Source organism: Phytophthora cinnamomi, assembly GCF_018691715.1.
Source record: "Phytophthora cinnamomi strain GKB4 chromosome Unknown Contig0, whole genome shotgun sequence".
Classification (NCBI taxonomy): domain Eukaryota; phylum Oomycota; class Peronosporomycetes; order Peronosporales; family Peronosporaceae; genus Phytophthora; species Phytophthora cinnamomi.
In genome coordinates this window covers 2,201,648-2,214,048 of record NW_027150933.1, presented here as the reverse complement: position 1 = coordinate 2,214,048, position 12,401 = coordinate 2,201,648, and the positions used below count along the sequence as shown (strand labels likewise).

The 12,401-nt window shown below is 51.6% G+C and overlaps 2 protein-coding genes across 2 annotated transcripts; both read right to left on the bottom strand.

Annotated features, from left to right (window-relative positions):
- Window positions 1-3,612: 3,612 nt before the first annotated feature.
- On the bottom strand, window positions 3,613-3,944 carry IUM83_02013 (uncharacterized protein; the record flags this gene model as incomplete). Its single annotated transcript, XM_067925908.1, has 2 exons — window positions 3,613-3,867; window positions 3,933-3,944. The coding sequence occupies 2 exons, from the start codon at window positions 3,942-3,944 to the stop codon at window positions 3,613-3,615; spliced, it is 267 nt and encodes an 88-aa protein (XP_067800580.1).
- A 127-nt stretch (window positions 3,945-4,071) lies between these two features.
- On the bottom strand, window positions 4,072-4,788 carry IUM83_02012 (CRN2-like protein; the record flags this gene model as incomplete). The annotated part of the gene is made up of 1 exon (XM_067925907.1): window positions 4,072-4,788. The coding sequence occupies one exon, from the start codon at window positions 4,786-4,788 to the stop codon at window positions 4,072-4,074; it is 717 nt and encodes a 238-aa protein (XP_067800581.1).
- Between the last annotated feature and the right edge of the window lie 7,613 nt (window positions 4,789-12,401).

Genomic DNA, 12,401 nt, shown 5'->3' with positions numbered 1-12,401 from the left:
TGGCTGAGATCAAGGTCGTCGGGGTCGTATTCCCCGTACGAGGCGGGTTGGTTTGGTGACCCAACCGACTCCATTTCGACATCTTGATCCCCTGTCGATCTTGACTTCGGCTGCACGTGGGACACACGCTGTTCCTTCAGGAACCTTTCCATTGCTGCCTGGAAGAACGACTCCTGTTTCTCTGGCGAGTGACGATCTGAATTTGTCGATGCCTTCCTGAGTGTTCTGTTGGGAGTAGGCGTCGCTCGGTCTGCACGGTCAGCCAGATCTCGTAGCATGGCTGCACCAGAAGGTCCTAGTGTCATGCGCGGCGAGTCTTCCGAATTGTCTGACTCGATATCTTCGGTGGCGGAAACGTAAGGCGATGACGTTGCGGTCCGTTCCCCGGGTGTAACCGGGGTCGATTTTGCAGGCGTCAGCACTACTTCGGTTGTAATCTGCTTTGACCGGGCCGATTGCTCCTGCGGTCGCTTTGCTTCTCCCACTAGAGGTGTCAGCAGGGTGAACAGGCTCTGCATGGTGTGTTCGATCTCGCTGAGTTCCAAATCGAATAGATTTTCTGCTGCGAATGAACCGGCAACTATTCCACCTTTTTTTAGGAGATGCATCAGTGCCTTGGCTGCAGTAAGCTTGTTCGATCCAGGCACTGGTAGCGACACGGGTCCTCGGAGCTCGCCAAGAATCTTCGGTCGAAGGACACGCATCACGGTGTCCTGGATCAAGAAACCATGCAGTTCCTTCTTGTAGTACGCGGCTGCCAACTAATCCTCGGACACGATCGACGTGAGATCACCACGGTCTTCTGGTTCCGAGTCTGGTGCCTTGATCTTCTTCCGCGAGGACTTCGGACTTGCGGTCTTCTTCTTTGCTGTCGATTTCGCACTAGGTGGTTGGGTGGACGATCGTACTCCGGCTTTCGCCGGTGGACTTTCGTCCGGCGGGTCTAGATGTGAGTCTAGGCCCGCAGGGGTCCCCGAGGGGACCTGGGGAGGAGGTTGAGGTTTGTCTTCGAGGTCCGTAGCGGGTCCTCCCTCTGTTCCGTCGGTAGAGCACCTCCCAAAACGCTGCCGCTCCGCGGATCGATCTTGATTCAGCGGTGTCGTCGGTGATCCGATCTCCGTCGACACCTCATTCCCTTGTCCAAATTCGCCTTGCACATCCTCTTGAGGGAACTCACGGTGATATCCCGAGTCACCCAAAGATCCGGGCACGCGCACCATTGTGGCGAAGTGGCTCCGCGAAATTTGCAGATCGCGGGGTTCCTCTTGCACACGGCGCCCGAACTGCCGACTAACGGAGGGGGTACTCCGATCTTCCGTGAAGTTGCTGATCCTCACCTTGTGTACCCGTCGGTGGGCTGGATCGCTCTTCGGGTGATCTCGGAAGACGCGCTTGCGGTCGAGACTTGGACTGTCTGGCGGATAGCGGGAACTTGTGGCAGCAGCGGGGATACTTCTACGCGCTGCGCCGGTATAGGTTCGAGTCGTTGATCTTGGGTTACCTGGATCGAGACTCGTAGGCCGATGTTGATCGTGGCCTGCGGTTGCCTTGTGGTCGATGTGCGACCTTGTCTTGCCTTTCCGTGCTTGCCGCTTCCTCTAGCGGTGGGTTGAAACGAGGGTTGACGGACGCTGGGCCAAGCAATCCTGGCGTTCGGGGTGATTCGATCTTGGTGGCGTCGCTGACTTGGCGGAACGTCGGGTGGGCCAAAGTATATCCCGTGCCCGGTAGCGCGAAGGCGAAGACCACTTGTGGTGAAGAAGGAAAAATCAACTCTGTTTAATGTGATACCATGTCCTAGTACTGACCCTGCTTGTTCTCCTACACCACTAATCTTGGCGCGTTATTACTGGCTCCTTGGACCTCGCTGACTCTCTCTATGGTGTTTGCGTCATCAGTGGGACTGAGATTCGGTGTCTATCTTCAAGATCAGCGTCATCCCTTTCGAGATCGAGATCGTCGATTCTGATCAAATATGCCAGGTATTGGTTTCCGGCTTCCGTGGCATCTCTCTTATGACCTTGACACTCTTCCGAGGTATTACATCCCTTGCCCTTGATCGATGGGTTAAGATCGCGGCATAATTTAATTCCCCGCTCCACCACAATGTGTAGGCCAACGTAATGTGGGTGGGCGCCAAGCACCGATTGGAGGCGCGCTATTACTTTATTCTCGAAGTGTGCGCCTTGGTCAGACACCCATCCGCGGACGACACCGAATCTCTTGAACCAGTCCAAAATAATGACATACACCTGATCACTTATAGCATCAATACACGGGACGAGTTCCACATATCAGCTCATGCCATCCTTCAAGACGAACACGTACTTAGAGCCATCCTCTCGTTTCAGCATAGACAGAAAGTCAAAATGAAGAAGTTCGTTAGCCTTGGTCGTAGCCTGCGTTCACCGTGCGGTCGCGGCACCTTACCCCCGGTTGTGGCTATACAGTGTATTATGCTTTGCAATGCGTTTGTCGTTTTCACCTAGTGTTTTGCCCGAGTTAAAATATCTGGCGCCCGATATAAAAAAATGGCCACTAACTCGACCAAGTTATTTTCACCAGCCTCGATCTCGATCTCGATTTACGCTATCTGTGGTCGAATTGCCGATCCAAAAACGCAATTCGGGCCGATTTATTTTAAATCACGACGGCTGCGCACGGATTATAATGCCGTGCTTTAAATATATATTAGCAATTGGACACTTACATCTGGACACTTGACGACTGGTCGGCAGATGGCGCTGCCGATCTGTCGAAGCACCGCAGTTTCCGAAAACCTTCATCGTGCACAAGTGCAGCATGCACTCTCTCGACTACCGTTGACGAGCTGTTTTTCTTATGCATGTGTGTGGAATCTGTATGCAGTATGTTAGCGATATATTTTGTCCTAACGTGCGAACACTGCAACATTGGCACAAGTTGTTTTTGACCGATGGTGTGGTTGATGAAGGAGATCGAACTAACCGCTCGTAGCGTTGGCCGAACGACGTGGTAACCCGTGTTCGAACGTACGTGAAAGCCCACCCTACATTTTATTTAGAGGAGCTACAGCAGTTCATACGAAACGCTTTTCCTAAAGTAAAATGGTAGCGTAGTATCGACATGCGGTCTTACATGGCGGACGCGACAGACAAGCGGAAAGCCCAGCGGTACAGGAGCCGCTAGTGCACTCACAGATGAAGCTAACGAGCCGTTAAACACGTCCAACAGAGCCGTACCGGAGTAGCAGTGGTCGGCGACGTTATCTCGGTATCCTGAGAACCAACGATGCGCCCGTTATGTTAAGTAGGAATTGGTGGTGCGACTTACCTACGCCTGGAGGTCGATTTACTACCGTCTCGCATTTTTATGTCTTCGAATTGTTTTATCTCAGAGATCGGTCTAAGCCCTAAATCCGAGCGATAAAATATCTGCAAACCACAATAAACACCCCTGCACCAAGGTTCTAATATCCGCCGGTATGGTCGCCCACACGAAAATTTCCGACAGTGCTGGCGCGATGGTCGTTCAACTGCGATGACCACCCGCACCTGCGTGAACTACGACACAAGCGTTGTTGCAGATCTGTAGCGTCAGCGGGAATCCACACTTGGCCGGTAAGACTCAGTATCAGTGCACGCTCGTTATCCCAGTGCGCACCGGCAGCTCTCGCTTGCCCTTGGTAGCGGGGATCTTGATCTTGATGGAGAGTGCGGATCTCGGCTTCTGACGTCTATACAAACTCGGTGGTGAGACCCGCTCGACAACTGCCAGTCGGGCCACGCGTCGAGCAGCCAAATCCGTTGGTAGGATCGCAACAGCCCCCCAGCGGCTTGACAGATCACCCCAGGCATTAGCATCCCCTAGGACATGCTCAATCACGTACTTGAAAGACATCAGTGACAATGCCCAACACTGCCATTTATCCGCCCGATATCTTGCCATCGTACCATCGTATCCATACGAGTCGAACATATACACGAGGTTCCGGTGGTCGGTGTACAAATGGAATCCCCGCGGTCGTAGCAGCAAATATTCGAGTCTGCGTGTCGATTCCACAATAGCAAAAACTTCTTTCTCAATAGTAGGTCACCGACCAGACGCATCTGCGAATCGCCCGCTCAGGAAAGCCAGGGGACGATGGTTCTGCTTCTCGAGTGGCAACTGAAGCTCGTTAGGGTCGATCTGAGTCACCACCGCGCCCCGGAAATCTTGACTAGCGTCCGCGTACAAACAAACCACAGTCACTGGGCTGGGATGGGCCAGGAGTATCATATTCAGTAGCGCGTCGCACACGGCGTTCAGACATGTCGTGTCTTTCTCGGACAACCCTGCGTCCACCAGTAGAGATCTATGCAGCTTCAGCTTATTGCGGGAACCGGACAAGGCTATTGAGAGCTCAACAAATGCATACAGATGGTCCGTCAGTCGACTATCTTCGGGGATTCCTTGCCTCACCCAGTTGATCGCGCAGAGAAACTGCTGCAACTCGCCGTCCGTCCTCGGTAACGGCATGTCGATCAAACCTTGCACCCGTTCTGGGCAATGCCTCACTCCTTGGTCAGAGTTAAGCTTTCCGCAGCACTTAACCTCAGTCGCGAAGAACTGACGCTTCTTGGCGTGGAGCTTTAATCCATACTTCTCGCACCTGGCGAGAACGTTGTCGAGCACCTCCATAAGCGCGGTAGCGTCCTCAGCGTAGCCTAAAATGTCGTCGAGCCAGCCCAAAATACCGTTCCCTAGCAGATCACCACATATTTCCTCTACCACGCCTTGGCTGTAGGCGACTGCATTGGTGGCTCCCATGGGGACTCTTGTCGGTGTATACACACCGCGATGTGTGACGAAGGTGAAGAGCCGGGGTGCAGGGGCAACTGCCAATAGCCCCTGAACCCATCTAGCACAAAAAGACATGCGCACCTTTCAGCTCTCCTATAACAACCTCGAGAACGGGCATCGACCACGGCATCGCTTCCGTGCGCTCGTTCACAGCGCGTGTATCGACGGTCATTCTGGGATCGGCGTGTGGGTCATGCTCCTGCTCCTTCTTCCTGAAAATTGGAGGCGCCGATGCCCAGCGGCACCGCGGGATCCTAAACACCACGGCATGCTTCATCAGTGTTTCGACATGCCGCTCGAGGAATGCGCGGTCGTCAGGAGCATATCGCCGGAGCTGGAATTTTGTCGGTGTCACACCTGGCTTCAGCCGGACCTGGAGAGGTGCGACACGCTCCTGCGGGTCATGACCAAACTGGAGCCGGAACACACCCTGCCGAGTCCTCGAGATTACTTTGAGCCGAGCTCGCGCCTCTAGCACCAAACCCATCTTCGTGGTAACCTTGAATCGGAGTTCAAGCGTTCGAATCAGGTCTGCCAGCACTTCGGCGGCCATCGTTGGAAATGCCGTACGCGTCTCATAGCGCTCAACATCTTCCCTTACGGCACTACTTGGTGCCGGTATTTCCATCGCTGCCCCCTGTAGATCTTCATGATCGGGCGACCTACAATGAGGCCATGCGATCATCGACCAAGCGCTCCAGGTTCCGCAGCATTAGCGGACCGGTTGATGTCATCAGCATGACCTCCTTGATTTGGGCCACCCGGAACGCTACTAGCTGACCGCTACCGACGGGCGTCAGCTCTTGGTCATCAACACGGTGGAGCTGTACCGAAATTCCGTCAGCTTGGAGGGCTTCAATGACGCCCCTGGCCACCAACGACTTGTTAGCATCCGAAACTAGTATGGGCGCCATTACCCCCAGACCGTCGACTGTTGCATCGACAGTACCAGCATCTTTGGACCTATAAAGCCTCAGGTCTTGAGGAACATCAGCCGCCACTTGCAGACGATGCATGCTCGTCGACGGGGCGGACTCCCGTCGTGTACGCAGCGCTCTGAGAAGATCAGATGCTTCACCAGGCCTGACATTCAGCACTCTAGTACTTGATGCTGAGTCGATTGGCACCTGAGGCAAGTACCACGCCACCGCGGGGCAGGCGTCCCTCCGGCACCACCATCTCGGTCGGGTACGATATTAGCAGGAGCAGTGCCGTTTCGGCCAATACCACCGCCTTGGCCCCATGGACGCGTCCACTCCCATTATTACCACTGCGTTCCCCTCCGTTAGCACTGTTGCTGGTTCCACCTCGGCATCTACGGCAACCATTGAAGATGTGGTACTGCTTTGCAGAGCGTAGCTGTTGCTCACGGCATGAGCGGCCTATTCCCACGTCATAAACTCCTTTAAGAGCACCTTGACCCACGTGCAAAAGGGGATGACTTCGATCTTAAACTTCTTGTTCTCCTCCAGTGTGAGGTGGGTGGCCACTACGCTGCGAAAGCTTGCAGGCTCCAGCGCATTGTGAGATATCAAACAAGCCGTCGTTGTTCATGCTCAAACGCGAGCTCAGCCAAATTAAAGCGATCGAGGACAGCCTCCATATCCGCCTGTAGATTCACCATGCGACTCTCACGTTCTGACCGCTTCGTCTGCATGCGGAGTTGTTTCATCGCCTCGTCAACCACTGCGTAGTCAACGCGAGAGGGCATATCTTCGTCCCCAGCGCCTGGTCCCTCATTACCAGCGCCAGTCGCGTCGAAGGGATTCGGAATCTGAAGTCGCAATCCTGGAGAACGCGCTGGGGAGAGTAGCGTCGCGGCGATCCGCGCCGCCAATTCATCAACGGAGCTTCGAGAATCCGCCATCTTGTCACGCGTAGACACCTCCCCACGCGGAGTTTAGACCGTGCACCAGGACAGGACTAAAGCTAGCTTTGCTCTGTCTCGTACTGGAGCGCCCTCGTCGCTGAGCGAAAACCAAACTGAGTATATTGAGCTATTACCTTTGTAAATCTACGCTAAAATGAACGCGTGGCAGCCCCTGGACCTGCCACCAGCTATAAGAGTTTGGGCTTGTGGTACATTGGTACACAGGCAGATCAGCTCACTTCAATTAACATGACTACGATCGACGTCGAGGACTTCAAATACGTTCCAGCTTCTAACCACTCCGAGCAGTGGTGGCACATCCCGCCTTTGTAGCCTTTTGAAAAGGCGCTTAAACTAGTTTAGGCGGGGGGGGGGGGGGGTAGACGACGAGGCGGCCGATTCGCGCCGATTCGCCTTTTCCATCTGGTGCCGATTCAGAACTACTTCATAAACTGTACATTATTTGAGTCAAACTAATTCGGGCTCTCTGTGTCTAATAAAACAAATCCCTCTTCCTCCTGAAGTGCGACTTCCTTTGCGTGAGATCGCTGCTGGTCCTGTCGGAGTAGGTTTGAAGTCACTGTTGGTGAAGGACTTGTCGCGCGTTGAGTCGCTATCGTTGCTGCCCATGTCGGTTTTTCTGTGTGTAGTGTCGCTGCTGCTGCCGTCCCTGCGGCCTTGTCGCGCGTGGAGTAACTGTTTGGTTGCGTCTGAATCGAGCACGTAGGGTGATAGTTAGCGAAATAGTACACCCTCATGTTCCAGTACGCGATAACTTTACTTTGGAAGAGGATGTTCCAAAACGTAAAGGCGGGTATTCTTACTACACTTGCAAACACTGCACGCGCGCTTACAATTTGAATCCTGATCTTGACGTACCTGAGCTGATTCTCGGTCGTTCCTACAAATACGTGAATCATTTGAAGACATGTTCTGCCTATCGTGCTGGTAGTTCGTTATTAGTGTGTCTAGTGGTAGCGATTCCAGTGCTGGATCTGGTCAGCGGCGTAAGCGTCGTGTTCAAACCCGTTTGGTATTTTCAAGCGGAGGTTCAAGGGCACCCCCGCGCCGAGTAACAATACCCCCCCCCCCCCCGAAACCTAAGAAAGGACGCTGCATTTTTACAAAGCGGCAAAAGCAGGAGTTGGATCGCCTGCCGTTGGAATTTCAAGCTGGGAATTTCCTTCCGGATCTATTCATCGAGCGATCGTGCACAGTAGCCCTGCTAGAGTACTTGCGTCCTGGTATCACATATTACTTACCATCCAGACGAGTGTTAGGTGGACGAATTGTGAAAAGTCATGCTACACACTGTCGTGAAATACAAACACGTAATTTGATGCAGGAGCAAATTATCACATAAGGATTTGTCAACTTTTTGTCGGATGTATGGCGAAATATTTCTCGGGAGCATTTATTGGGTTACCAACGTCTACGCTTTGGACGACCGCTAACCTACGCGTTCCTGAAAGCAGGCTCAAGCACGATGGTGTGGCTGAGCCCAAGAGAGGGATACTATTTTGGTTCGGGCGTTAAATGAAGGGTGGAATATCGGGGCAATAATTACGGATAACGCAGGGCAGTGGGGAGAGCTCGCCGAATTTTGGCGCTTTGTTGGCCTAAGATCACATCTCTATTTTGCTTTGCGCGTTGTATTATCAATATTGTCAAATAAGTACTTAAATCAACGTTCGCCACTGTTGTAAAAGCGGCTACGAAAGCTGTTAAATGCCTCAACGCAGCCTCGTCGAAGTGGTTCGTGCGGGCTAGGGAACTCACGAAGATTTGCTATGGCAAGCAACTTGCATTATTTACACTCTGTGAAACACGGCGGAACAGCATGCGATTTTGTTTTGCATCCTTGAATTCGAACAGCACTGGAGATGCTCAGCAGTAAGTACCGTGGCCATAACGATTTTCCCACTTATTTAAAAATATTTATCGATGCTACGTTTTGGGGAAAATTATCAAAAGCTGAACAAGTAATTGCACCGCTATCTGAAGTTTCTGAAGTTTCTTATCGATTGCAGCGCGACGAAAATACTTTGGCGGATGTCGTCGTGTCGTTTCAAGAAATATTTTTGAGATTTAATGAGTCGCATCCAGATTACCGAGATGGATTACTAAATTGTTGAGAAGTGCGTTGACAACAATGTGAACAACCATTATTTATGGTGGCATTTTTATTAAACCCACCAACCATAGATAAAGCCCGAAAACTAGTTTAAAAAACCGATGAGCTAAAGCGACTGGCAGAGGTGGAGGAACGGCTCGTGGATGGGATTATAGATGATCGGAGGGGATATGAATCGCAAAAGTTCATACAGCAGTGCAAAGATGCTGGTAAAATTGCATCGTCGACACAGCTCGGGAAATTTGTTGTATATTACTACCGTCACCAAATTGGAGATGATTATGGATGTATTCGGGGTGATATGATGGATTGGATTGCAAACACGTTGACTTCTGCTCATACTAGAGAATTTCATCTCAATAATATTAAGGTTTGGAAACATGTAAAACTAGAAAGGCCATCAAGTCTTTTACCTGATTAGGCGATCCGCTTGCTCTCTATAGCTGTAAATACGGCAACGACAGAAAGACTATTCAGTGAACTTGTTATGATTCACACCGCGAGGCGTAACGAGGCTTTATCAGCCAAAGTTCAGGACACGCAGTGTATCCAAGAATACATGCGGGAATGTGACAAAAAAATACTCAAAGTGGAAGCACAGTATTTAAAATATTAGATGCCAGAAAACGTCCGCTGGTAGATAGAGAAGTTGAAGACCAGCGCGAGACCGCAATGCACCGATCGCCCCGTAGAGCTGCTATCCCACCTGCTGGAGCAATACCTTGACGAAGTCTTCGATGACGACGAAATGGGCAGTGATTTCATGGCATCCCACAATGACGGCTCCTACTGGAATTGGGATGTGAAGTTATAGCTGCTCCCGATAAAACACCCATTCCGGATGCTGACGACTCGAGGTTTCCGCAAGAGAACATGATAATAGGCATCCGTGAGCTCAAGTCACCACTCACAGTCCTTACAGTACAAGCTCAAAGGTGACGGTCGTAGATGTGGGGCGAAGAGAGATGAGCGCAAACCTCGCCATGGGGACCACCGAAACCCGAGCTCACATAGTAATCGCAGTCACGAACGTGGCAACCGCCAAAATAATGACCTCCATCGGCGCAACCTGCAGAAAAACAATAGCACGTCGGATCGACGTCCGCAACAGCAAAATAATGGTCAAGCTGACGCTGCCACTGGGAATCGAGGTGAAATTCGCTGCCATGTGTGCGGCCAGCCTGGACACAAGATCTTCACGTGTCCACTCGTCGAACAAGCAAAGAAATTAGTCGCAAGTGGAAGTGTGAACATCGCTGCCACCGACGATAGCGAAAACAGCGCATCCAGTGATTCTGATAACGAAGCCCACGTTTGGGTCGCAGCCCGCGACGATGAGCGAAGCACCGCTACCTCGACAAGAAATGTTTGGACTGTGGACTCTGGAACTACTCACCACCTTTGCATTGACCGTAAACAACTATTCGCGATCAAGCCATATTTCTTTTCGGTGCGAGTTGCAAATGGAGATCTTGTCGCCGCCACTGAGAAGGGAAAGACTGTCACCACGACGATGGCGAAAGGAGTGCCACGTACAGTCCTACTGGAAAACGTGTACTACGCAAAAGGCATAGATCGCAACCTAATTTCAGTGGCCCAACTTACCATGCGAGGGTTCACTTGCACTTTTGGAAAAGTGCAGTGCACAATTACGACTAAGACGGGCAAAATTGCAACTGAAGTGGGAAAATCTCCCGCAACTGGTCTCTGGTCGGTAGGAATCGAGCAAGGTTCGGCCTCTTTTGCAACAATGACGACCTCTACGCTCCAGCAGTGGCATGAACGGTCGGGTCACGTGAACTACCAGGACCTAGTACGCATGATTGACAAGAACCTTGTTGAAGGCATGGTTGCTTCTAATTTGCAAGGTGGATTTGTGCATGAACTGTGCTGAAGCGAAGCAAGCTCGACGTGCGAAGAACAAGCACGATACGTCTACATCTGCTCCAACGGATGAACTTGGTGCAACATTGTGCGTAGACTTGAAGACAGACATGGCCCTTGATCGTCTCGGTCACAAGCACATCTTGACAATTGTGGATCACGCTACTACAACCGCGTCTCCGTAAAAAGAACGACGCTGAAGAACATCTAGAGGATTTCGTAAGTGATTTTGAGCGTCAACACGATATCAAAGTAAAAGTGATTCGCTCAGACGGTGGTGGTGAATTTGGTAGCACCAGACTCGGTCGGTTCCTGCGTAATCGAGGTATCCTCCACCAAGAAACTGAAGCGGGTATGTCGTCGTCTAATGGAAAGGCAGAACGATTTCATAGGACAGTTATGGATTCAGCTCGAGCAATGCTATGGGCTTCGGCACTACCCCAGCGATTTTGGGGCGATGCTGTTCTTTATGCGAGCTACAATCGCAATTATGTGCCGACTCGAACGATCGCCGACCACGCGTCTCCCATTGAGGCACTCTCAGCAAAAAGACCTAGTGTTTCGCACATCCTAAAATTTGGCTCAAAGTGTACGAGCCATTTTGCTCATGCAACGAAGCGATCAGCGCAGAAACGTGCTGTAAAAGGAGTTGTTATCGGTGTCGACATCAACAAGAAAGCGTGCCGTGTTCTCATCCCGCGAACCAAACGGGTTATCTCGACAACACATATCCGGAACATTGGTCGTATGGACTCGCGCGCTGTGGGGCGATACATGGGCACTGTCGACGCAGAAAACAATGGCGCGGAGGAGGAAGCTGATGGTTTGCAGAACGAAAATACCAGCGCACCGGATGGTAATGGTGGGATCACACGATCCGGCAGCCCTGAGGAGCAGGACCAACCGACCTCTCGTGCAATTCAGCGCATCTTTGGCCTGAGTCGAGGTGCGTGAGCACTGCCCCGCGATGACTTTCGTCTTCCTCAATCTTTCCTTGATGAATTTGCCACGTCAGCCTCCGCTCTGCTTACTATCGTACTCAACGGAAGTACAGCGTTTGCAATTCAACTGGAGCGTGACGAGATTAAAGAACCGGTAACCATGGAGGAGGCCATGAACAGCCCGTATTGGCACGAGTGGCGGCAGGCAATAGACGAAGAGCTCCGGGCGATATCAGAGAACGCTACCTGGGAAATAGTGGACATCCCTACTGATGGAAACCTGATTAGTGCAAAATGGGTATTTAAAATCAAGTTCGACAACAAAGTTGAATTGGAACGGTTTAAAGCGCGGCTTGTGGCTCGCAGCTTCACTCAAAAGTTTGGCATTGATTTCGCCGAAACCTTTGCACCCGTACTTAAGATCGCAAGTCTACGATTCATTGTGGCCCTCGCATCTCAGTGGCATGCCGCCATTCGACAAGGTGATGTCCCTAATGCATACCTACGAGCAGACCTCGACCGACCCATTTACATGCAAGCCCCCGCCGGACTTCAAATTTCCAAAGGCACATGTCTACTGCTGCGAAAAAGCCTCTACGGTCTAAAACAAAGCGTCAAGCTGTGGAACGATACTATTCACCACTACTTGCTAGAACTTGGCTTCAGAAGGAGCCAACTTGACCCGTGCTTGTACTTTAGGTGGCATGAGGGCAAACTAACGGTACTATGTCTCTATGTCGATGATGTGGTG